This window comes from Urocitellus parryii, chromosome 6, assembly GCF_045843805.1.
Source record: "Urocitellus parryii isolate mUroPar1 chromosome 6, mUroPar1.hap1, whole genome shotgun sequence".
Lineage (NCBI taxonomy): Eukaryota > Metazoa > Chordata > Mammalia > Rodentia > Sciuridae > Urocitellus > Urocitellus parryii.
This window is the reverse complement of record NC_135536.1, coordinates 73,338,410-73,366,087: the sequence shown is the minus strand read 5'-3', so window position 1 is coordinate 73,366,087 and position 27,678 is coordinate 73,338,410. Positions and strand designations below refer to the sequence as shown.

Sequence of the window (27,678 nt, the reverse complement as noted above, 5' to 3'; positions counted from 1 at the left end):
TTCCCAATTTTGTCTTAGCACAATGGAAAGCTTTTTAACATCTTTGTTTGTTTACTTTGTATTTTCAAAGAGAATAATTTGTACTTAGTTTTTTTTTCCTTTTCTGAAAATTGTCCCACTTCTCCTAATATTTCTTCTTGTTTAATTGCCAGAAGAGCCTACTAGATATTTTCACATTTCAATAATTCCCCAACTGATCTTAAAAGTGCATCCTGATGACAAAGAAATTAGTTCAACAGCACTCTCCGTAGGTGTAATGTACCATATTAATGTTTTTATTAACTGTAGCTGATGAAGAGATTATTTTCTGGCTTAATTCCAAGACTCTTGTTGTAGCTCTCCAAAGAAAAAGCAACTGCTGATTTTCACATAAAAAATGCATTTTTCCAATTCTCTAGTCCAACATAATTTAATTATGAAAATATAGATAAGGGCTTCAGCTTCTAGAAAACATCAAATATGTTATTTCATATAGACCATTAAAAGAAATAAAATCAAGATGCATGTTTTGGAGAAGAGATATTTGGATTTAAATTTCCAGAGAGATTTTCCTGATAAACAAGTCCAAATTTATTTTTAGGAAAACTCTGATACAAAAATCAATATCTAAAAATAAAAATTTTTTAAAAAAGAACCAATATCTAGAGACTGGGGCTGTATCTCAGTGGCAGAGCACTTGCCTACCATGTGTGAGGCACTGGATTTGATCCTTAGCACCACTTAAAAATAAACAAATAAAATAAAGGTATGCTGTCCATCTATAACCACAAAATATTTTTTTAAGAACCAATGACTAGAAACTCCTACAGGATATGAAGATACAAAAAGAGAAAATTTCTCAAACCAGGACCCTAAAGCACTTCTGCTGTGGCTGGAAGTGAGATACAAAAAGCCAATATGGTTCTCTGAATTAGAGAAGCAATGAGCCAGTGCTAGAGAAAACCAGCTTTAATAAATGCCTCCCTTCTGTTGAGGTGATGCTATGGCTGTTTCCATTCTTTGATAGGAGAGATCAAAGGCCTTGTCTCTACAAAGTCACCTAATTAACCATCTGGGATTTTTTAACCAGATTTTTTTCTGTCCCTCTGAGAATGAAATCTTCTGATTTTTTTCATCTTGGACTCAGGCTAAGATAATGAAAGTAGCTATCTCTACTTCCCAAAATCTGATCATTTCTACAGTATAGAATTTCTCAAAGTTCAGTCTAAAAAAAAAAATCTAAAATGTTAGATTATATTCTGGAATAATCTAGCCTCAAAATGCTCTCCAAGTTGTGCTCCATTTGTGCACAACATGTCAAAATGCATTCTGCTGTCATGTATAACTAATTACAACAAATAAAAAATGCTCTCCAAGGTTTATGACTTGAAGCATGTTATAATTAGTGGTTGTAGATGTTAAAAGCACTGTTAGTTGAGTGCTGTTGAGAAAACCAGAGAAGGTTAAAAGCAGGTAAGGTTCTGCTGACACAGGACACTTAGGCTCTGTGTCAGTTATAAGATGGTGAAAAATCCTGAATATCTGATCATTTACCATTTTTTCACAAATCAAACTGGTGTCATCTATGACACCATATCACCCCCCAGGTGGCCATTCAGGAAAGATGCAGTGAAGCATCTCTCCAACCCCCCCCCACTGTTAAGAAAATGAACCCAAAGTCATTGGATTTTAGATGTTTCAGGCCCAGAATAGCCACCAGTTGGAAGAGAACCCCTTCTTAACCAATCATCAGCACTCAGTGCTGGGTACTAGGTGCTGTGATGTTCCCAAAAATACAAGGAGCAAAACGAAATAGTGCAGTGAATGGAAGTTAAATAATACTGACAATCACTTCTGGAGGACTCAGTGTGATTTAGGGGTTCCAGGGAAGGCCTCAGCCCCAGATCCGGATGTAGATAGATGAAAAAGGAAAAAGGGCACTCCAAGAAAGAAGAGTTCATGAGAGGGGAAAATGTGGAGCTGGGAATGTCCAGCACAGGTTCTGTTGATAATGACCATGGCCCAATAAAGGCAGAGGTCTGACAACAACTGAGAGAAACAAGGAAGGAAAATATGGAGGTTTTGGCATATATCAGGAGTATATAAAAGAGATAAAGATGTTTTAAGAAATACTCTGATCTTTGAACTGCTAAATCCCCAAGTTACCTGATCTATATCTCTGATTCCTTGCTTGAACATTGAATCTCTCCTTTGCTTTGGATGTAGTGTTTTACTTTGTACCCTCAACCCTTTGAATTTCAAAAAGACCTCTGGCATGCTTGAGCCAGCTGACCATTGCTTCAGAGGCTCATAAAGAACCTGCTGCTATAGTACTGTTAATGTGAACCATGAGAGTCAGGAGTCCCACTGGTCCAAAGGGCATTATTTTAATAACCAAGCCCCATTTCCTTCAGGATCCACACCTGAGGAAGCTGGTTGAATGCTCTGGATTCACCACATCATGCAGGCCGGTCATTGTGGCCTCCACCACACCACAGCAGCACTCAACTATTTTGTGGATTGTCCCCATTCGCATTTGAGACTTCAAATTAACTTTGGGTTCATTTTCTCAAAAGAAAACTTAAGGAGGAGAAGAGGGAACTGGTGGTATTTCACAGCTTGATTTGGGCAAAGGGAAGAGCGTTTGTGTTAATGATCTGAGTTCTGCCTCTGATTTGGGAATCAATGAATTCCAAGTTCTGCCTGCCTGAGATTCTTGGTGAGAAAGTCCTACCAAAGAGTTATGAAAAATCAAGTGTCAGAGACTGGGATTGTGGCTCAGTGGTAGGGTGCTCGCCTAGCTTGTTCAAGGTGCTGGGTTCAATCCTCAGCACCACATAAAAATAAATAAATAAAATAAAGGTATTGTGTCCAACTTAACTTAAAAAAAAAAAAAAAAGACCAAGTGTCAGGGGTCTGGAGTTGTAGCTCAGTGGTAGAGCACTTGCCTTGCACGTGTGAGGCACTGGGTTCAATCCTCAGCACCACATAATAGAATAAATAAATAAAGTTATTAATTCCAACTACAACTAAAAATATTTTTTTTAAAAAATCAAGTATCAGCCTTCAAAAATAAAAATTCAGCAGAACCCACAAAATTATCCATGCCATCAATTCTTTCCTCTTTCCAAACACCATAACATGTTCTGTGTTGAAGGAAAACTGCAGTTTGATTATAACCAATATCCTGAAGTGGTCATCAAAAGTCTTGTGAACATTAAAATGAAAGAAAGGAATAGAGGCATTAAGTCTGTGTATATTTGCCTTGGTTTTCTTTGGGCTTGGCCTGCTGGCTCACACACACTTGCTCCTACACTTCCCCTCCCCCTCTCCCTCTCCCCCTTTCTCTCTGCCTCTCAGTCTCTGTCTCTTTCTGACTTTCAGTTCTAACAAACCTCTCTGTTTGTAGTTCTCAGTACACATCTGTGAGCACAGTTGGGAATAAGCAGCAGGAAGGCCATTCATTTTGTGTATCTACCCTGTTTATAACCTACCTCATGCTAAAGAGAAGACTTAGAGCTTTGAACAAAAATAGCTACAACACCACAGGATAAAAATAAAGAAATGGAAAACTTATAAAATAGTGTGTTTAAACCCTGAGTTTGTTGAATCTTTTACCACAGACATACTGATGGATTTTCTCCCCTAGAAATCCCCAATTACTACTAATCTACAAGTAGCCCACAGTTTAGATGGAAAGATTTATGAAGAAACATTATCTTGGATTTAAAAGGCACCCTTCTCTACAGACCTAGTTTCCCTTGTGTGTTCATCCTCATGAAGCTGTGAGAGGCAATGATAACCATGTCTACTTTCAACTCTGGCACCAGCGTATCTTGCCTAATGTGAAAAAAAGACTTCTGCACCCAAGTCTTCTGCTTCTCCCATTAGAAAAAAGAATAATTCAATTCTTTCCAAAGCAAGAGTAAAAGGTGGTTGGGGATGTGGCTCAAGTGGTAGCGTGCTCGTCTGGCATGCGTGAGGCACTGGGTTCGATCCTCAGCACCACATAAAAATAAAGATATTGTGTCCACCAAAAAAAAACTAAAAAATAGATATATTTTTTAAAAAAGAAAGAAAGAGTAAAAGGCATTGCCCTCTAATCCAGAAATCTAGATGAGCACCATCTCCAGGTCAGGAAGGACAACCAGGCATCTGGCAGATGCCTACCCAAGGAAACTAATATTCTCATCCCCCACACAAATGCTTGGGTACAAACCTCCACAGTTCACTTTGAGGGGTCTATAATGTGATCTGAGAAAATTAAAGCCTGAATATTGACTTAAGTTTGATATTTATGTGACTGGAATTTTTTCAGACATGCTTATCAAATGATCATTAAAAGCAAAAAAGTCTTTAGTATTAGGGATTCCATTCATAGTATACACAAACACTTCTAAATTTTCTTCTCCTATCCCCTACATGAACAGAAGCTACCTCCCCCACCAACCGCTTAATCAGTATATTTCCTCTAAAACAATTATCCTGCAGGGGTAGAAACCAGCTCTCAGTATCTTTTACAGCTCTTCAGGTGAGTCCAACATGCAGCCAAGACTGACAACCACTGGTTTGGAAGCTTTGGCCAATGAGCCACTTCTCCTTGTGCCAGTAAAACGAGACTAAGGTTCTTTTCCTCCCTCTATTCCACATACATATTTAATTAAGTTAGGCCTGGCAGCCTCTGGAACAACCTTTGAAGTCCCAGTTCAACACATCCAAAATTATGGGCTTGATCTGGAATGCCCCCAAAGCCTCATATGTTTGGGGTGGGGGTGGGGGGCGCCTTTGGGAAGTGATTAGGTCATGAGGGATCTGATGTCATCCGTGGATGACACTGATGGCTGAATGGACTACTGGGAGGCGAAGCCTCATAAGAGGAAATAGGGATTTATCTTCTCCCCAGACCCTCGGTGCCCTCTCTTCAGTTGCTCAGCTGCCATGGCCTTCCACCACGATGGTCTGTCTCTCCTCAGACCCAAAGCAGTGGAGCTGGCTGACCACGGACTAAATCCTCCGATATTGTGAGCCAAAATAAATTTTTTCTCCTCTAGGTTGTTCTTGTCAGGTATTTTGGTAACAGCAACAAGAAGCTGACTAACACAATATCATACATCAAAATACACTGGCATGTGCTGCAGTGGGGAGTAGTTTCAAACCTCACACTTCCCACTCTCTTTTGGAAAGCCTCTTTTCCTTGCTGCTGCAGCTCATGTTGCACTATGTTAAAGTATTCAGTTTTAGCTACATGTTCAATGTTTTGAACTAATAAGATGGAGAAGAATGAGAAGGAGAATGATGGCATATTCTAGGGTAAGACTCTGATTTCTACAGTCATGTCCCCATTTTGGGTGCAGTTCATTCCACCTTGCTAATAATTCAAAACACATTTATCTTACGTTCTTCTCCCTTTCTGCTTGCTAAATTCTCAGGTAACGAAGCTGATGAATTAATTGCTTGTAGAGTATTAACAAATGATAATACCTTAATGAGTTATCCTACCCAGAAAGCAGTTCTGTATTTCTCTAAGACTATATTATTGCAATCGAAAGACATATTATTGCAATCCAAACTAAGGCTCTAATATTGGAATGTAGGCACCATGTTAGCACAGGAAGGGTGATATAAATTAGGGGATCAGGCAATGCACCCCTAAAGTCACACCTCACAGATGGCTTTCCCACTGCAAAACCAGCTTCAAAGGGATGACTGACCTCCTTGCTGTGAAATTGCTCAGCCACTAACTTCACATCTATGGAACTACTCCCTGCTCCATGGAAATTGATGACATATGGCAGTATGTCACCCTTTCACTATTTCCCTAACATACAGCACTTTGTAGGTACTTGTATTAATCAGCTTTGCATTGCTGTGAGCAAAATACCTGATATAAACAACTTAGAAGAGGAAAGGTTTATTTTGGCTCACAGTTTTAGAGATTCAGTTGATGATCAGCTGGCTCCAATGCAAAAACATCACAGCAGAAGGGCATGGTAGAGGAAAGCTACTCAGCTCATGGCATCTGGGAAGCAAAAAGAGAGAGAGAGAGAGAGAGAGAGAGAGAGAGAGAGAGAGAGAGAGAGAGAGAAAGAGAGAAAGGATCTGGGGAAGAGACAAACCCTTCCAGGGCTTGTCCCCAAAGATCTATTTCTTCCAACTAGGTCCCACCCACCCTCAGTAGTCCATGTTGCTGCCAATGGACTAATCCATCAAAATAAGAACCCTCATCATCCAATCATTACCCAAAAGCACCACCTCTGTACACATGAGACTTGGGGAAAATTCCAGATCAAAAACCAAAACAGTGCTTAAGGAATGTCTGGTAAAAATAAATAAATTAAAAAGGTACACAAATACTCTTCACCCTTCTATTTGTCCATAAATATCTCTAGATAATTAACTGAATATTTATCATTTATCATATAAGACTTCCAGAAAAAAAAAATCCATTTCCTTAATCAAGTACCCATTCCAATGTGACAAGTAGGCTTTCTAAAAAAAGTGAAGACAGCTATAAATCTGCACTTAGCTGATGGCTTTTGGAAGTCTTATCTCTCTAGAACATCAACAAACTCTAAAGTAACCTAAAATTGTCTCTTTTTGAGAAAAACAATGAAATAATGTCACCGTCAAGCTCCCATTCAGAACTAAACTCAAAACCTATTTAAAACACAGGTAATAGTTTAAATAAAGATTGTTTACAGGATAGAGGAGACATGGACAAGTATCTACTACAAGAGAAGAAAACACACAGAACTCACTGATGAAGTTGGTGATTGACACCCACCCCCATACATTCCATCAATGGTGGTTGGGAAATGGGCATGTGGTCTGATCCCCATCAGTTAGGGGAAAGACAAATTCTACTGGAAAATCCTTAGAAAGACTTTCTCTCCCTTAAGCGAGAAGCACAGGGAAAAGGCAGTTGTCTTCTATCTGGGGACAATGTCTTGTTGGTGTGAAACTGAGCTCTCTGCCTCCAAAGCAAGTGTATGTCACAGTGTGGAAAACAGACGTTCAGAGAATTCTAGGCTGTGAATCTACTGCTTACTGCCTTGCTTTAGAAAGCCATCTACATTTTCTACCCTTGTTACTTAACAGGAAGTGAGACTATAATCTATTCAAAGAGTTTGCATTATATTTTTAGTCAATCCCAACTACCCGTCTCAATCTGTTCACTTAAAAATATATATGTGTGTTTAACATTTGCTTTGGTATATCATTCATGTTGTAAAAAATAAATATGGTGATCTATAAATAAAATAATCCATTTAAAAATAGACTGAAGCAGACAGCCTTAAAGTATTATTATAATAAATTAGGATTACTTTTTTAAAAGGGCCTCAGTGTTTGCATTTTTACTGATCCAGTTTTAAAATAGATTTAATTTTACAATATTCACAAAAGTATGCACCTTATTAAATAATTTACTGAAATCAGTATTAGTTTCCGTTTGCTGCTGTAACAAACCATAAACTTAGTGACTTAAAACACCACAAATTTATTATCTAACAGTTCTGAAATTCCAAAATCTGAAATAGGTTTCCCACTTCTAAAACTAATGTTGGCAGCACTGCATTCTTTCTAAGGAGTCTAGAAGAAAATCTGTTTCCTTCCCTTTTCCAGATTCTAGTGGCTCCCAGCTTTCCTTGGCTCCTGGCCCCATCACTCCAACATTTGCTTTTGTCATCACATCTCCTTCCGTGACTCTGACTCTCCTTCCTCCATCTTATGAGGACTTGAAGATTACACTGGACCCACTCAGATAATCCAGATCTTCTTCCCATCCCTGCCTCAAGAACCTTAACTTTATCACATCAGCACACTCCTTTTGCCATGTATGGTAACATATTCACAGGTTCCAGAGAGCACAACATAGACATCCTAGGAAAGCCATTATTCTAGTACCACAAAATCCACCACAAATAGGGACCTGACCTGAAAATATTTAGGAAACTGGATCAATTAATATTATCCCAGAAGCTGGTAGTGGCCTTTGAGTTAGGAGGTAAAACCTTGCCCCTATAAGAAAAAGTTGGTGGGACTTAAAAAAAATCTTGAGCCTTAGACACTCCTCAAAATACAATCTTCCCCAGTGGGAAAAATGCCAGGTTGAATTGATTCTTGTTTTGGTTTCCACAAAACCCATAAGGCTAAAAACAGGGTGGAAGAACGAGTTTATTGGGAAAAGAAGAGTAAAAAGTAAGAGACACCTAGGGAAATAGTAAAGTATTATAATAATAAGGGGGAAAAAAGCCTTAGCACCTGCAGTAATCACTTTTAAAAGCATATCAAGCCACCAATTGGAATCACTAATTTATGAAATGTTAGCTGTGTGTAGGGGTTGGAATCCAGAAGCAGGACAGGAGACAACAGAATGATTTGTCCTGAGCTTTAAGCCTACTACATCTTAAAATTTAACTGCTATTAAGTAAAAATTTGAATAACTCAAGTGTTCATCAATAGGTGAATAGATAAAACAAAATGTGGTCTATCCATACAACTAAGTAACACCCAGCTATGACAAGGAACAAATTACTGATCCATACAAAACAGCTCAATCTCAAAATCACTGTGCTAAGTGAAAGAAGCCAGACACAAAAATCTACATACCATATGATTCCATTTATATAAAATTCTAGAAAATGCAAACTAATCTATAGTGTCAAAAGTAGACTTGGGGCTGAGGGCTAAAGGAGGTGCTGCAGAGGGCATGAGTAATCACTGGGATGAGATGACGGGAACATTCTGCATGTGATTGTGAAGTGGATATGTGGCTGACAACTGTCAAAACTCATTGACTTGTACCCTTTAGATGGGTGCAGCTTATGGTTTGCAGTATATACCTTGATGATTCCTTAAAAATCCGACTCCTATTCAGTAATAAATTTGTGTTAAATATCATTATAAGGCCACAACCCATAATCATTGCAACTTCAGACTGAAGCCTCTCTACATTTTTCTTCTTCACAGTTCCTCCAATTACTTACATTGATTCATGGACAGCAAGCCAACTTCATAAGTGAGGAAACTTATTTCCTTGACCACAACCAAAGGTAGGTGCCATATGAACTCCCTCCTTCTGTAGGAAGGTAACCTCTCTCACTCCCTTCCCTAGCAAAGCACTAGAGTCCTGAAAATTCATCCTTCCATGATAAAAAGATTGTTACAGTATACATGATAGCGTCACTTTATGTGTAGATTTTTTCTTTGTTTTTAACCTGCACTGTAATAAGTTATCTTTGTATTTTGTATTTTTTCCCATTCATTTAAAACCTGCCAGAGTAGGACAGGAGTATTTCATACTAAATATTTGTCCACTTGTTCAAAGACCTATGTTCATATTATTCTGTGTTTATTTTATAATATTTTGGTATTTACCACAACATTTTCATACCTCTATAAACTTTTAACAGTTTTATTTGACATATTTTAGAGTCAATATGTATTGCCCAAATCATGCTGCATTTATTCAGAAAACAGTTCAGCAGATATCGTATGCACAGCAATAATACCTTCTGCCTGTCCACTGGACACTAACCCTCAGTATCCCCTCTCCTTGCAAAGTCTCAGACCCACATTCAAATTTTCACTGAAGTAGCCCCCAAAACAATCATATGATTCTTCAACTTAATGTCTGCCAGGCTGAAGGTATAAACAGGCCCAGCTGTTTAAAAACTAAGAAGGGGATTTTTTTAAAGAGGTCGCTTCTCATCGGGTCAAGAGAGTGGACCTTACAATGCACTGTGGCACACGCCTGTAATCCCAGTGACTCGGAAGATTTAGGTAGAAGGATTGCAAGTTCAAGGGCAGCCTCAACAACTTAGCAAGGCCCAAGCAAATTAGCAAGACCCTAACTCTAAATTTAAAAAAAAATTAAGGGCTGGGGATGTAGCTCAGTGGTAAAACATCTCTGGGATCAATCCCCAGTGCCAAAAAGAAGAGGAGGGAAGAAGGAGACTGACTCTCATTCGGAGGTTAATAGTGTCTATTCCTGACCAAAAAAAAAAAAGAATAGACTGGGGAGCTTCCCTGTTGCAGGAAGGGAGTGACAGACAGGGATGCAGTCTGCATTCTCCGAGTGTCTTGTGGAAAACATGAACCATGCATTGGAGAGAGTAAGCACAGGGATATCTGGACTCTCAGCTGGTGAGAGGAGACTGTGTTGGACAATAAACAGAAAAGCTGTAGGACAACCCCAATGCTCACATCCTGGCAGAGGAAGAATGTCCCCTGAGGAAAAAAATTCTGAAAGGACAGAAGGTGACAAAACACATTTGCTTTCTGACTCCCATGCATTTGTGCTCTTGCTCAACATTGGTTGCGCGCTTTTCCTCCCTACTTGCAAGTCTTCTTAAAATGCTTGTAGCTGAGAAGGAAAAAAATGGGATTCCTTCCCAAAATCAGATAACTGTTCTCATCAGGGACAGTTGGAATCTGCTATTTATAAACATAAATTTCTTAAAGAAATAACTGACTTTTCCCCCCAAATGAACTACTCATAAACAGAAAAATCATTTTGCTCCATGACAGATGCCAAAGATAGAAAGTTGTCACCTTAGAACAGTAAAGGAGGAAGAAGGAAGGAGAGGGAAATACATGACTCTTACCCAGGCCTTGATTCTGCTGTTCCCACTCAATGGCATCGGGCACCTGGTAGGTGGCTCCCTCCAAAGGGTCCATGTTTCCCTGCTCTAAGCCGGGTTCCTGGGATGTGATGCCAGGGAGAGTGAAACTCGGCAACTCAGAGTCGCCATCAAAGCTCTCATCCAGGGAGTCCGCATCTTTATCCTCCTCATCCTCTTCCTCATCTTCCTCCTCTTCCTCTTCATCTTCTTCATCCTCTTCATCCTCATCTTCTTCTCCCTCTGGGCAAAATAGAAATCAAAGGGAAACATGAAAATATACAATGAGCCCGTTCTCAAAACACACAGATCTTTTCAGCTGATCCAAACACTACCCAAAACTCACACTGAGTCTTTGAATACCAATTTTTATAGCCAGTCAGATGATGTGAGCTTTGCAGGATTATGCACCCACCATATACCTTTTATTTTATTTCACTGTAGTACTGGGGATTGAACGGCTTGGTGCATGCTAGGCTAGTGCTCTACCACTGAGCTATATCCCCAACCCTATACACCACACATTTTTAAAAAACCATATTATGTCAGATAAATATCATGCATCATGCTTACTGAGAGTCAAAGTTCAGGTATTATTAGTTGTTATTGAAGTAATTTATATTTACAGGGGTAATAAACATCCCATTTCTGTGTTCCAGAGGTCATGAAAGGTGTATGTTAGAAATTAACACAGAAATACCAACAGAATTTAAAAAACAGTTGTTCCCATCCCTCAGCTCTCAAAATATTAAAGAGGTGAATTCATTATATTGGCATTTCCTTCTATTCTTTCACATCAGAGAACATATCTCACAACAATGTAAAGTGAGAGAGGCACCAAAATCCGCTCTTGGGTCCTGTTCTCCCTGAGGAGGAGTGACCCAAGAAAACAACTGCATCCACATTCTCAATCCCACTCTACAGGAAACTGGGAAACAGGATATGTACCAAGGAGAGTCAGAAAAGCAATATGTGGAAAAAATTGTCATTATCACCATCATCAGAGTTAACATCTATAACTTGTCATTTTCAGTGCTTCAAGTTAAATGGGTTTAAGGAATATAAGATCACAAGTTTGTATTGTTTTACCTATATCAATTTTCTAGGAATACTCCAACTCCCCCAACCATGGATGCATCCCAAAGCTCAGAGAGTTCACTGAAGGCCTTTCTTTCCATCTCTTCCATTAGGGGTCCACACAGTGGTTGCTCAACAGGGAACAGGGAGCAGAAACAACCAAAGCAACTCAAGAATTCTGAGACTTTCTTTTGTTCCCAAACAACCTTCTTCACACATACCCATCATCCTGTATCATTTAGAGGTTTTGTGACTTTTAAAAAATATTAGCTCCTGTCAGGGGTTTAGACCAGAGGTACAGTGCTTGCCTAGCATGTGCAAGGCTTTGAGTTTAATCCCCAGAAATGCAAAAAAGAAAAAAATAATAACTCTTGTCTTTTTTTATTCTTATAGGGCCTTTAATGTTGTAGGATTTAATAACTGTCACTATTCCAAAAATTAAACACATTTTTACTGTGCACCTAATGGGTGCTATTCCAGGAACGATGAATAAAGCAATTAAGTTTCTAACTTCACAGAGCTCATATGCCACTTGGGGAGACATACAGCAAACAAGTAGATATAAATAAACTGTCAAGAAAAAAGAAAATGCCAGGTGCTCTTATTTTTAGATGGACAGATTAAGGAAAACTTTTCTGATAAAGTAAAATTCGAACAGAGACCATACCAAAATAATAAATTCTCTTGTTTAATTGAGGTCAATGTCTACAAGGAAAGTATTCACAGCAGATTAACAGCAAGAACAAAAGTCTTGTGGCAAATATGCATGGCAAGGAAGATTGAACTGGGGACAGGGACAGACAGAATATGGAAATGCAATAAGAGGGAATACGTATGGACCAGATCTAAATTATACGTTTTAAAAATGACTCTGGCTACAAGGTGGAGAATTATCCATATCAGAGCAAGAGACAGAGCAGTAAGACCCATTAGGAGGAGGTTAGGAGGTTAGTGTGAGCTACCATCTCCTGCTTAACACTTAGGGAGCAGGTGATGGTTCTCGCACTAGGGTACAGTCCAGGAAGGGATTCAAAGTGGTCAGACCTGGAATGTAATTTGAAGGTGGAGCCCTGCTGATAATTATAATGTGAAGTGCACATTTCTGAAAATGGAAATTAAAGGATAATAAGAAAGATCAAGAATTTTTATTTGAGATAGTCTGTGTAATGGCCATGCCTATGATATCCACATGGAATGCTGGAAGTCATTGAGAAAGTCACAGCTAAAAAGTTTGGAAGTCAACAAGTCACATACAATATCTCAAATCTTGAGACTGGTTGAAATCATCAAGAGGGCAAGTGTGGACAGAAAGGGCAGTAGTCCTGCCCAAGCTCTGGGCAATCTACCATTTAGAGGTTAGCCAGTCAAGGGGGATTCCACAAAGGAGTCAAAGAAGTGACCACAAACATAGGAGAAAAACCAAGAAGAGTGTCATGTGCAGTAAGGTAAAAGAATAAAGCATTTCCAAGGGGCTGAATAAGACTGCAAATGTCCCTCTGGCTTTGCCATCAGAAGGGTATTAGTGACTCACCAAAGGTTTCCCCCATGGAAGGATCAGGACAAAAGCCAGGTTGGAGTGGTTCAAAAGAAAACTAGAAACGAACCAAATATAGAAAATTATTTCCAGAAATTTGGCTGAAAAAGAACAGGAATGTTGAGAGCCACAGCCAAAGGGGCCCCAGCAAACTTCCAGCTGCCAGCAAACTTCCAGCTGCCGGCTGATGATTGGCTCACAGTGGCCCCAGCAACATCTAGCTGATTGGCTCCTCTGCGGTGATGTTCATTGGGCTGTTTCCCTGCCCTTCAAGCTGCCAGCTGATGATTGGCTCACAGTGGCCCCAGCAACATCTAGCTGATTGGCTCCTCTGCAGTCATGTTCATTGGGCTGTTTCCCTGCCCTTCAAGCTGCCAGCTGATGATTGGCTCACAGTGGCCCCAGCAACATCTAGCTGATTGGCTCCTCTGCAGTCATGTTCATTGGGCTGTTTCCCTGCCCTTCAGACTGCCAGCTGATGATTGGCTCACAGTGGCCCCAGCAACATCTAGCTGATTGGCTCCTCTGTGGTCATGTTCATTGGGCTGTTTCCCTGCCCTTCAGACAACGGAACTGCTCATTGGGGGACTTCTTTGGCTCCACCCACGCGACCTAGCCAATCGGCCTCAAGAGCAGGAGGATTGTGGGAGGTGGTGGTTGGTGTGTGGAGAGGCTTGTGGAAGCCGGTGGTGGCAGTTGGGCTCTGAGGGTTTTTCCTGAGGAGCTGTTTTGTTTGGCGTTTGTAGTTTTAAAAATAAAGTTTGTTTCTTTTGACAAGTAGCTCCTGAATTGTGCCCAGCCAGACTGCGGCACAGGAATATTAGGGTATACCTGAAGAGAAATATAGGGTAAAAGGTAAGTTTCTTTAAAAAATAGAAGACACTAGAACTTGATTGTAAGTTGATGGATATGATCCAGTAGAGAAGGGTAATAATGATGCAAAGAAAGAGAGGAGAAGAAGCCAGAGCCATATTCTGGGAGACATGGTATCATATAGCAGTGACATCCAGACTGTGGAGCCACATGAACTTATTGTGGCTATAATTTTGGACAAGTTTCTGAATTTGGCTGCACCTCAGCTTCTTCTTGTGTAACAATGCTATTATTCCTATCATTATCATCCCAGGGCTGTTCTAAGGATTTCATTAGTTAATATAGAAAGTACTTAGAACGAAGCCTAGCATGTAGTGGTCGCTATGTAAGGTTCGCTTCTTTACTCTGACAGGGCACGGGATCCAGGGCACAGGTTGGCACAGATACATCCACCACCACTACAGGAGGAAGGGCAGAGAAAGCAGGCACAGGTGCAGGCAGTGGGTAGATTTGGTGGTAGGAATATGTCCAAGTAATCTTCATATTTCTCATGTTCTCAAACAAGAAACTGGATAGGAAAAGAGAAATGTCAGTGGTTTGCGGTGAAAGGAGAAAGCGCGAAATAGCATCTTGCAGAATGGGCAAGCAAATTCTCAGGGGAAATGTGGTGAGCCCTATGAGATATGTCATCATAAATTTAAAGTGAGACCCATTAGGACGGTTGTGTTTTTCCCCAGCCACAATCAGCTGCCTGGGTGTAGACATGGGTGGACAATTGAGTAGGCAGAGAGATTTAACCAGCAGCTGGTTTTACTGGAATGGAGAGAGGATAAGAAGGATGCTGATTCTGGAAGAAGTGGTAACTATAAACATAGACCATGGACTTCAACTGAAAAGAAGCTGAGGAGGAGACTGCATAGAGAAAAAGTGATGGGGCAAGAGGATTATAGAGAAAACCATCAGGGATCATCCAAATTATTTGAGGACTCTGCTGATCTTCCTCCCACAGATGAGAATTTACCATAAGCTGAAAAGATCAGTACTTTAATTTTTGAAGCATTATAAAGTCACTCTTCGTTTCCTTTCCTTCCCACAAAGCTAAGAAATCAGAAATGATAGAATTAACTGTGACAATTGATAATGATCCTCAAGGTTCACTATTCCCTGACGACTACCACCTGCCAAGGACAACTTCAACCTGGACTTCAACCTCTTCAGTTAATTCTTCCTCTTTAAAGTATAGAACTGTAAAGAACAAAAGGGACTGTATCCTTACCACAACTTTTTTGTTCCAGAGAGAGGGTTGCATCGAAACATACCTAGGCCAACAAGAAGGTCTCCACGTTCAGGATGTAATTTGGAGGACATTGCTGGACTCAACATGCCTCCTACACCCTCCTGCACTCATCCACCATGGTACAGCCTTCCTTCCTTCCCTGCCCCAAAATGCCCAACAAGAGATAGCTTCCAGTGAGTCCCACAATAAAACCCAGGTGCACGCTCTCCAGTGCTATCTTACTGAGTAACACACAGCTGATACCACTGGACAGTAAGGACTGATTTACATGGGAGATGAGAAAGGAAAGCCTTGCCTGGTATGATCAAGCTCATCCTTTTGCATGAAGCAACTTAGAAGATTAACTATTTGTACTTAAAATATTGGTAAAAATAACAGAGCACACACAAAGATAGCTGTAAAAAAGGAAGTGTCAGGAAAAATAAATAAAAAGGAAGTTTCAGTAACCATATCGAAAAATAGGAAGATGAGCCTTATAGGAATCTGATTGCTGTTTTAGTCTACCTTTATTTTTTTTCTGCCAGAAAATATTCTTTCTTTTTACAATCACTTTGTAGCCATTAAACATCTTTAGTCATATATTACCTTGCTTCAAATACCAATGGAACACTGACTACTATTACAGACCCAAAACACCTTTTCTAATACTAGGAAAATAATGTCTTTTATAGCAGCTTGACCCAAGAAAAGTGGGAAATTATTGAGTAAAGGAAGGATAGTCTTATATTCTGTGGTATTACCAACGACTAGTAAATTGCCTGGCAGTCGTCAGTATTCAAGAAGCATTTGTTGAGTGAATGAATAAATGAATAAAATAAGATATATGCAGTTTTTGTAAAACCCAGCTCTCAGGAAACACAGAGTAACAATTAACAAACAAGTAGTAACACATTACTTTGCAGTTCATGCGACAAAAATGTAAGACCAACAGGTGTAAAACAAACCAGAGTGCTATGTGTTCATCTTCTGTTCATTGGAACTGAAGAGAAAGGCAGATCTTCCAACGAGTACACCCAAGAGAAGCAACATCATAAACACCTCTGAACACAAAGGGCAATGCTATGCCATAAATGTTCAGCAAACAAAATTGTGCCAAAAACAGTAACAAGATCCCTGATCTAAAATTCTAAAATTGAAGGAAGAGATCATTCAAATGACACTGGAAGGTCATAAAGGTTATAGATTAAGTCTTTCTGAATTTCAAAATTTTTAAAAAATAAATCCCCATTTTATTTTTGTTTATCTGAATTTCATATAAGCACGTGGGTACACACATACACACACACACACACACACACACAAATTATTCCCTACAAAGATGGCACAAGAAAAAATATTGAATGTCTACAAAGAAACATGAAAAACAGATACATCTCGTATACCAACATCAGTTAACAAGGTTCAAAGACTTAAAGTTGTATTTGTCCTGAGAGTCCCTAAAAATGACTGCACCCTGAGAAGGGCAAGTTCAGAGAATTTAGTGAGAGAAGTTCCTTCTGGTCATGTCACCTGGAATGGGAAGCACATCCTCAGAACTGACATGTCTTTTTCCTAGGTTGATTGGATGCTTATTACTGCATAACACCACACAGTGGAACTGGCATCGTTCAGAAGGCATGATGGCATCTGAGTAACCATCTCTCTGGGTGGGCAAAATCCTCCCACCAAACTGCACTGTTCTCACACCCAAACACATGACATACGTTGCCCAAGTTCCCTTTTCACTCCTGTTGAACCAGCATCCCCTCAAAAACTCAGGGGGTCCCATTGAATTCAGAATGAACAGTCAGCACTGGTCAAGCTTCATTGCCACGGAACCAATGGATTTTCCTGCAGCATCCTCACCAAGATCAAGATCTTGGTGTCTTGATCTTGGTGAGGATGCTACAGGAAAAATCCATTCAACCTGATGCTCTTGCTAGTATGTCCACTGTCAAGAATTCTGATACCTATGGTCTTGGGTTGTGGCTCGGTGGTCGAGCACTCGCCTGGCATGTGCGAGGCCTTGGGTTCGATCCTCAGGACCACATAAAAATAAATAAATAAAAACAAAGGTATTGCGTCCATCTGCAACTAAAAAATAAATATTAGATAAAAAAGAATTCTGATACCTAGCCAGGTGCAGAGGCACACATCTGTAATCCCAGCACATCTGGAGGCTGAAGCAGGAGGATCACAAGTTCAAAGCCAGCCTCAGTGACTCAGGGAGACTCTAAGTAACTTAGCGAGACCCTGTGTCAAATAAAAAATAAAAAGGGCCAAGGTATGGCTGAGAGGTACAGCACCCCTGGATGAAATCCCCACTACTAAAAAAAAAAAATTCTGACACCTAATTTAATAGTGAAACACCTAATTTAGGTATCAGAATGCTCAGACAGTAGACAGCTCAGCATGCAACAGAGACTACACAGACTAAAACATGGCTCCATTCCAGATTGTTGTGCTTGCTGTGAATTGAAACAGTTAAAAATGAAAGGGTAAAATATTAAACAGCAATGTCAGGTTCAAGTGCCATGTGGCTAAGAGAGGCTTGACGATATTAAGAGGAATAACCAGAGCTCAAACAGAGAAATGTCCTGCTGCAAGTGACAGGAAGAAAAATGTGTCTAGACTGTACGCTAAGCCAATTTCATCTGCCTGGCCTCTCTCTGACAGAATCTCTTTAAAAGCTGCATCATAACTCACAACAATGCTTTGTGAGTACTTACTGGGGCTTTTCTTCTGAAGAGCTCAAAAGCTTTGCAGGCATTATCCTTCAAATGTACATTGTTAGCTAAACAGGGAACAAGTTTTTGAGCTTTGTTTTACTCACAGGCTACCTAGCTAGTCAAATAACTACCTTGTGTGCTCAAATAATATCATAGTAAATCTTAACATGAGTTTGTTTAAACCCAAGATTTTTGCTTCTCTAGGTCAAACCCATTTTCTTTCTTTCTCCTTCCCTTTTTTTTTTTTTTTTTGTACCAGGTATTGAACCCAAAGACATTTTATTTATTTATTTATTTATTTATTTATTTATTTATTTATGAGATGGTCTTACTAAGTTGCTAAGGCTGCCTTTGAACTGAAGATCCTCCTGCCTCAGCCTCCCAAGCTGCTGAGGTTACAGGCTGCACCAGTGCATCTGGTACAAGTCCAATTTCTTTATTCCATGTAAACATTTCTGCCTAAGACTAACAAAAACCAAGTTTCAATTTCATTAAGAATAGGTTGCTACAAAATCTATTTTTGGTTTCATAGGCAGGACCTACCTATGGCGTTCAGTTTTCTAACTGCATTTTTATAATGGCTTAGACATTTTTAGATCACCAGAAGGTAGACAGACAAATAGACAGCATTTCCAGGCTGTTCAAATGTGTCAAAGGCGGAAAGAATCCTTAAAATGTGTCATCCTGACAATGGGAGGAGTAAGATCTAGAACGGTGACACGTGTTTCCCAAGATGCTCCACCTATCCTTGACTTACAGAACAGCATCTCACCTGTATCCGCACCTTCTTAGAGTGGCAATGATCATTTGAAATGCTCGCCGTTTGCCTATTTATTTATTCATTAGTTTTATGAGTCAAATCTCTCTTTTCAGACCTTTTTCTTCCCTTTCCTACGTTTAAAACTGAACCTAAGGTAAACAATGCATGTGGAAGAATACCCTGAAAAGAAACAGTAGCTTTCTTGGACACAGACTGAGCATGTCCTCGCCTCCAGCTCTCCCTCGGAAGGGCCTGACCTCACACATGCTGGTGGTATTTTTCTAAAAGACCCTGTGCTGGCCTGTGGGAACCCCTATCGCTTTTCTTTCTTCCTTTCTTTCTTTTTAACTTGGTCATCAAACTGAATGCAAAACTAGGGGAAAAAAATTAACCTGTTGTGAGGATATGAAGCAACTCTCCAGCAGATGGCTCTCCAGGACCAAAAGGTGCTGAAGAACCACAGAAATTTCAGAACACAAAATGCAATAGTTTACAACGTTAGGCAGACTCAGAACTTACAGAATTCCATACTTTCAAAATCTGAAATGTTCCTGCCAAGTGTATTTACACTTTCATTATGCAATGTTAGAAAAATTAAAGAGAATACATATTTATATGTACATATGAATTTTGAAGCTTAATAACATAAATATTAATATAAATAGCATATACATATGCACTCAACAATATTTATATTATTAAGATTCATAATATAGTGAACCCTGGAGAACTCAACATTCCGTTTAAGAACTAGAATGCCATTAACATTGCTGCATCTCTGTATGTTCCTTTCTTAACTTCCTTCTTCCCTTAAATGCCATTTGAAATTACTGAATATGTCGGGACTCTTCAATTGTAATTCTACTACTGCATTTCTTTATTCTTTTTTTTCACCTATTACTTTTAAATTTTTCCCATGCATATTTAAAACTAAATTTAATCACTATCTTACCAGTCATTAAAAATGTTTTTAGAATACTTGAATTTGGATTATTTTAAATAGTCCAGGCTGGCCTTGAATTTGTAATCCTCATGCCTCAGCCTCCCAAGTTGCTAGGATCATAGGTGTGCACCATCATACCCAGCTTAATTTTTTTATTGGCATATAAAATATAAATTAAAAGTTAACAAATCACAAGTGTATAGCTTAATTAACTACTACAAAGTGAACAGATGAATACATCCACCGACCAGATTTTAAAAGAAACATCCCATTGTCCCAGAAGCCCCCTTCCTACTTCCCTTGCTTTTCCAAATGTAACCATTATCCTGACTTCTAATGCCATAGATTAGATTTCCCAGTGTTTGAAATTTACATAAATGGAACCATACAGTATATGTTTCTTCGTGTCTAGCTTCTTTCACTATGAGAGTCACCCACATTGTTTCATGCAGCAATCATTCATTCATTCCTGAGTGGCATAGAATATTTCATTGTATTAACATACCACTATTTTATCTATCCATTCTGCTGGTGATGGTTATTGAGAGTATTTCCAAGTTTTCACTTTTTCCAATAATGTTGCTGTACATCCTTTGAGGACTTGTTTTTGCATTTCTGATTATTTATTTCTCTGGGGTGGTACATGTTGTGCTTCCTGTGTCTGTGAGTTCCTGTTTTGTTTCAGTTCTGGAAAAAACGTTCAGTCTTTAGCACAACACATCTTCTCTCTCTTCTGTCCTTTGTTCCTTCTCACACTGGAACCTTGATGAGGCACACAGGTGAGTTCTCATTCTGTTCTCCACGTAGCTTAGCTTTCCTTTCATATCGAACTTGTCTCTATGCTGCATTCTCCATAATGTCTTCAAATTGATCCTCCAGTTCATTAATTCTCTTTTTCTGTTGTATTTAACTCATCATTTAAGTGTTTATTTTCAGCAGTTATGTTTATATTTCTAAATGTCTTATTTGTTTATTATTTAAAATCTTCTGGGTCATTTTTTAAAATCTCTTATTACTTGTTCATGTTTATGATTTCATTTTTTCGTTTCTTGAGACCTCTTTCAAAAGGTTATTTTATATTCTATGTCTGGTAATTTTAGTATCTAAGGTCCTGGGTAAAAAAGGCCAACGGATCATTTGTCATTTCGCTGACTCTCAGTTATGGGGGTTTGTTTCCTTATTAATTTGTTGACTTTTTATTACAAATTTCACAGTTGCTTGATTTTAATCTGTGGAAAACCTATGGATCTTCATTGGGCATGCTTTTTTTCTGGAGATTTTATATCTTTCCTCCCCAAAACCAAGCTAACAAGTACATCTATGCATTAATACATCTTTTCTCACTACTTGTAATTTCATCTACGCATTGATGCGTCTTTTACCCAAGATCTGGTTATTTGCTATGTTACAGTCCATCAGAATTTTCTGTCTGAAGTTGAAATTCAAATTATGTACCTTTTTGTTGTTGTTGTTGTTTCCTTTTGGTTTTTTGATGGTACTAGGGATTGAACCCAAGCCTTGTACATGCTAGGCAAGAACTCTATCACTGAGCACTTCCCCAGCCCTCAGACAATGTACTTTTCAAAAGTATCTCTAATATATTCATTTGAAGTAAGTCCAACAAGTTGAGTAAGAGTTTTATTTGTTTTTCAAATTTTCCAATTTCAAATATTCATCAGAGCAACTATAACCAGGGGCCTTTTAAAATTAGATAAAATCTCAAATGATATTATTCATTAAATATAACCTTCTTCAAATATTTATGTTAGTTTCTTCAGTTCTCTCTTAAATATTTATCACCATAATTTTTAAATCTCCCATATAAATCTATGCCATTTTCTGAAAAATTTTTCTAAAGTTCAAACTTCCCACTAACTGTAACATAAAATGTAATGATTTAAAATGTCCTCAAGAACCAGCCTAGATGCCCTTCAATAGATGAATGGATAAAAAAAATGTGGCATTTATACACTATGGAGTATTACTCTGCATTAAAAAATGACAAAATTATAGAATTTGGAGGGAAATGGATGGCATTAGAGCAGATTATGCTAAGTGAAGCTAGTCAATCTTTAAAAAACAAATACCAAATGACTCCTTTGATATAAGGGGTGTAAACAAGGACAGGGTAGGGACGAAGAGCTTGAGAAGAATATTTACAGTAAACAGGGATGAGAGGTGGGAGGGAAAGGGAGTGAGAAGGGAAATTGCATGGAAATGGAAGGCGATCCTCAGGGTTATACAAAATGTCATATAAGAGGTAAGGAGGGGTTAGTCAAGAGAATACAAATGGAAGACATGATTTACAGTAGAAGGGGTAGAGAGAGAAAAGGGGAGGGGAGGGGAGGGGAGGGGAGGGGGGATAGTAGACAATAGGACAGACAGCAGAATACATCAGACACTAGAAAGGCAATATGTCAATCAATGGAAGGGTAACTGATGTGATACAGCAAGTTGTATACGGGGTAAAAGCGGGAGTTCATAATCCACTTGAATCAAACCGTGTAATATGATGTATTAAGAACTATGTAATGTTATGAACGACCAATAAAAAAAAAAAAAAAAAAAACCCAAAAAAAAAAAAAAAAAAGCCAATGAAAGCAGTAGATATATGGTACAAAATAAATAAATAAGTAAATAAATAAAGCACTGATCTTAGATCCCAAAAAAAAAAAAAATAAAAAAAATAAAAAAATAAAAAATAAAATGTCCTCAAATCTAACCTTTAACAATATTGAAAACATACATTAATGACAAAATAAAATGGTTTGAGGCAAGAGCATCCCTCTGCTTCAAATATCAGTTGTAAAATGAACTAGATTCAGATAGATATTAGAATATTTTCTTTTTTTTTTTTTTTTTAAAAAGAGAGAGTGAGAGAGGAGAGAGAGAGAGAGAGAGAGAGAGAGAGAATTTTTTAATATTTATTTTTTAGTTCTTGGCGGACACAACATCTTTGTTGGTATGTGGTGCTGAGGATCGAACCCGGGCCGCACGCATGCCAGGCGAGCGCGCTACCGCTTGAGCCACATCCCCAGCCCCGAATATTTTCTTATTTCATTTAACATTACCTTCTTTTATAGGAGTATTTTGCTCTTGATAATGTCATCTCTCTGAGTAACAAGCTAAGAGTCACAGTCCACACAACTACACTCACATTTCCTACTCACTACCTAATCCCCTTGACCTCATATAATTGCATATTCTCCGTTATCTTCAATAAATCCTTCCCCTAATTAAACTGAGTTATCCTAATAGAGTCCTCCAACAATAATAAGCTAGAGTCTAACTCCTGCTCATTAAACAATTCACTTTCGATTCAGATAACGGCTGCTGAAATATTTCCCTCTGGAAAATGAGACTAGGGCAATACTATTCTATCTCTCAAGGGTGCTATACAGAGAAACTAAGAGCTATATTAATATTGCATCTATAAATTCTGAGATATCTGAAATAAAACCCTTCTTTTCAGCAATTTTGTAGCCCTAAAGGAACATCTGCTTTAAGCAAACATATGAAGCTTGTATATAAAAACCCACATACCCTCAAAAGATAAATTATAGATTGGTTAGGTTGATTATTGATTTTGCAAAAATACGTATAAAAGTAGATTTTCCCTTCATGTAAAACGTGACTTGACTTAACCAAACTGAGGGTTAATTTTTGGAAATATATGTGTTTGGTTTTTTGTTTGTTTGTTTTTGGTTTTTTTTATCATGCCTGTGTGCCTTTAGCTCCTTGAAAGCAGAGATTTGGTCTTATTCATCTTTGGACCCACCCCCTCATGACCAAGCATTGTGCCTTGCCTGAAATAACCACTCGATACATTGATTAAACAAAAATAAACTCAACAGTATTTTAATTATCTTCCTCTCCAAAATAAGCATTAATGCCTTTATAGGTCTCAAATACAATTTTATTAATTTAAATTACATAAATGTTTCAAATGAGTATATCAACTTTTAAAAGGAAAAAAGAAAAACCCACCTACATGTTTTTGTCATAGTGGCCTAATGACTTCAGGGGGAATGTCCCTTGTACAAAATTTGCTTCTATAACTTTTATTTTTCTTTTTCATTTGTTGTTGTTATTGTTGCTGTTGTTTTGTTTTTTGGGTTTTTTTTTTTTTGGTTTTTTGTCCCCCCCCCCCCCCAAGGATCCAACCCAGGGCAAGCACTAGGCATGCCAGACAAACACTCTATTGAGCTACTATGGGAAGCCGTTCTCACACGTGATTGGGTACCTCCCTGACTGGGTGTGAGGCGCTCAGGCCAGCTGTGTCAGAGCTTTATCCCCACCCTTTCTAGGTGTGAGAGCCTGTCCGTGTGGGGATGTGACTGACCACTGACCCTGAAACCAATCACTGACCCTGACCTTGGAATGCTGTCTCTTGTCACATAAAAAACCTTCATTGGATGGAATTTTCCCCTGAATTTTTTGTTCCCCAATAAAAGCCCACTCTCTGGCGTGCTCTCTCTCTCTCTCTCTCCTGCTGGTCTCTTGTGTAAACCTTGCTACCACATCAGGTGGCTCGAGGCAGGAGCCAGGAAGGGCTGTCTCTGAGCTGGGCAAGAAAACAGGTAAATTGAGTTTATGTGTCTTTATTTTGATCTCACTAGTTAATTTCTATGTTCGGAACCTATAGTATGAAGCTAGTGTGCTGGTCGCGCAGCAGAAGCTATATACCCCCAGCCCTTTTTTATATTAAGACAAGGTCTAAATTGCCTAGGCTGTCCTGAAATGTATGATCCTCCTGCCCTTCTGCACCCTGAGATCACCATGCCCAGATCCTCACACCCATGACACTTTCAGAGAAAGATCTCCCTTAACCTACTTTTCCTTTCTTTCCCTCCCTCCCACTCTAGCTTCCCAAGGTGGGGTCTAAAGCATACTTAAGTTTACTGAGTTCCTCTTACCTAACTGAGTGCAGATGTCAGTATGGATTTCTGTGAGAAATCAATGAAATAATATAGAGGCCAGGCATGGTGATACAAATCTGGAATCCTAGTGGCTCAGGAGGCTGAGGCAGGAAGATCACAAGTTCAAAGCCAGCTCAGCAACTCAGTGAGGCCCTAAGTAACTCAGCAAGACCCTGTCTCTAAATAAAATATTAAAAGGGCCAGGGATGTGGCTCAGTGGTTTGAAAACCCCTGGCTTCAATCCCCAGTACAGAAAGAAAGAAAGAAAGAAAGAAAGAAAGAAAGAAAGAAAGAAAGAATTAATATAGAACCCTTCGATATTTCCCAAGAAATCGAAGCAAAATGTTATGGAATTACTAGTAGATTGTGATTGAGAACAGCTGCTTCATTCACATAAAAAGTACTCAATTTCAGGCCCACAAAAGCACTAAATTTAACAACAAGCAAGGCAAGGCAAGCAGGAGGCACAACAGTTAAATGAGACTATGGTTGTAAAACCAGGCACTTAACCATGGATCATCATATACCCAACCGCTCACATCAACAGGCCAAGGTGCACATGACTAAGAAGAAAGATCCAATCCTGTTCTTCAGCAAGTTGTAGAGAATTCAGTTAAGAGGTTACAAATTGATGGTCAATGTCTGGGAAGGCAGGTTCATTTGGGGTATGCAGAGTAATAAAAATAAAATAGAATAAGTAAACTCTGTAACTGATTCACAATACTTTTAAAAATATCAAAATATTCTACATGAAAATCGGAAGGCTCAGCTTATCTTGGAAAGACTCAGAGACCTGGAATCACTGAGCTCAGATTCTCCTCCTGGCAACAATACAAACAGAACCTGTCTGGCTCAGAAGGGGCGTGAGCTCTCTCAGGCAGTACTCCCTACTGTCTTCTGCACCTTCCTCCTTGCTTGCTAACATTATCTACCCAGCCTCTGGCCCATGGTTGCAAGGAGAGGATGTATTTCATTACAGCAATCAATACCTAGTAGCACATGATAAATGATGTATAATATTAAGGAAATGGAGTCAGCAATCATAAAACTAAGTCACATTATGTTTTTACTCCATGTCAAAAACTGCTAAGATGGGAGAAATGGAGGAACTTCAGATAGGGCAAAGGGGAAAGAGGGGAAAGGAGGGGATATGGGGTAGGAAAGATGGTGGAATGAGACCGACATCATTACCCTAGATATGTGTATGAAGACACGAATGGAGTGACTCTACTTTGTGTACAACCAGAGAAATGAAAAATTGTGCTCCACTTGTGTGCTATGAACTGAAATGCATCTGCTGTCATGTATAACAAATTGGAACTAATTAATTAATTTTTTAAAAAAACTGTGCTAAGAACATTATATACAAGATCTCATTAAATACAATAAGCCAAGAGATAAAAACATCGATCAATCTGCCTTATAGATGGAAAAAAAAATTAGGTCTAAAGATGCTAAATGTTGAGTCAATATTCACTTGAGACGGGAAGCAGAGTTATCTCCCACTCGTAATTGCATGATGGGTGGTCTGAGAGCTTCATAGAGAAGTTTGAGCTGGACTGTTTCTTTCTCCTTCTGGTTCCCCTAATTTTAACTCATTGACCTTTGTTTATGGAACATCATAGCTCTGAGTATTATCTGCTATAGAACACGACAGAATGACCCATTGTTATAGATCTATTTCTTGTGTGGTGAGAACAGTGTTGTACTGATTAGAAATAAATCAGGCTTCTAGCAGGGATGGAACTTCCTCTGAAGGGTGGGATTTATGTGGTGTTAATCGTGGCAGTCAGCAGATGCTCACTTGCCTAGGGATTACAGGTGTGTCCAATCTGGAAAGAGGGCAGACAGTATGTACAGAGGAATGGGCATTTGAAACTTGGTGGTGGACACTGGGAGAAATTTACATCTTGGTCTTCCTTTTCTATGTGATGAGGAGAAAATAAGAAATCACCTTCCACACAGGAATTGAGCCAAGAGCTAAGATGCCAGAAAATCTGGCAAGTTGTCTGAAAAATTGGCCCAGTGCTTTGGGACTAGATTAAAAAAAAAAAAAAAAAAAAAACCATTCTCAGAGAGAGCACAGAACAGGTCAAGACCCAGGAGCCTAGGAGCTTGTTAGCCCCAAGATCAGAGAGAAATTTGTTCCTGGTGAATATAGTCAAACACAGTGCAACTGATACCTCCTTGCCTTATTTTATACATTTTTAGACATATAATTGTATTTCAAAGCAATAAAATTCTCATGTTTTCACCAGTAAAAGAATATTTACATATGTTTATTCTCATATTGAAAACAATCATGCCTTGAAAAATGCTTATTTTTCTTCAGACATAAAATACCTTCAAAATCTCTGCAATCCATTTTATACTTCTATATTTGTTTCAACAACTGCACAAAAATCACCACATGCAGAAAGCCCTGCTTCGAACTGCCCCCACAGGGACTCTCAACCCTTGAATATGAACCTAGATTAGTCATTTGGAACTAATGCTTTTGCCTGGGATCTGAACAACCCTCTCCAGAGAAACAGTATGGTTTCTTATACATCAGAGCTCTGTTGACCTGAGACTGAGCACCTGGTTGCCTCTTCTACACTGAAAAACAGTTGTTCCTGTTATTAAAAGCTATTCTTCAAGAATAACTCATTGAGGAAAAAAAAAAAGAATAATTCATTGGGCTGGGGTTGTAGCTCAGTGGTAGAGCACTTGCCTAGTATGTGAGGCACTGGGTTCGATCCCCAGCATCACATGAAAATAAATAACACAAACAAAGGTATTGTGTCTGTACAACTAAAAAAAGTTTTAAAAAATAATTCATTTAGCCAGGTGCAGTGGTGCACACCTGTCATCCCAGCAGCTTCAGAGGCTGAGAAAGAAGAATCACGAGTTCAAAGCCAGCCTCAGGCTGGGAGGTGGCCCAATGATCAAGTGCCCCTGAGTTCAGTCCCTGGTACCACACCTTAAAAAGAATAATATAAGCAACCAGATAAATTAGAAAAAAACTTGCTTGATTATATGTCTCT

At 38.9% G+C, this 27,678-nt stretch overlaps 1 protein-coding gene across 1 annotated transcript in view; it reads right to left on the bottom strand.

The window, feature by feature from the left end:
• Window positions 1–27,678, bottom strand: part of Armh4 (armadillo like helical domain containing 4) — a 115,282-nt gene that overhangs the window by 61,459 nt on the left and 26,145 nt on the right. Inside the window, exon 5 of the mRNA XM_026384130.2 lies at window positions 10,587–10,844. Within this exon, the coding sequence (XP_026239915.2) occupies window positions 10,587–10,844 (258 nt within the window). The remainder of the gene's footprint in view (window positions 1–10,586; window positions 10,845–27,678) is intronic.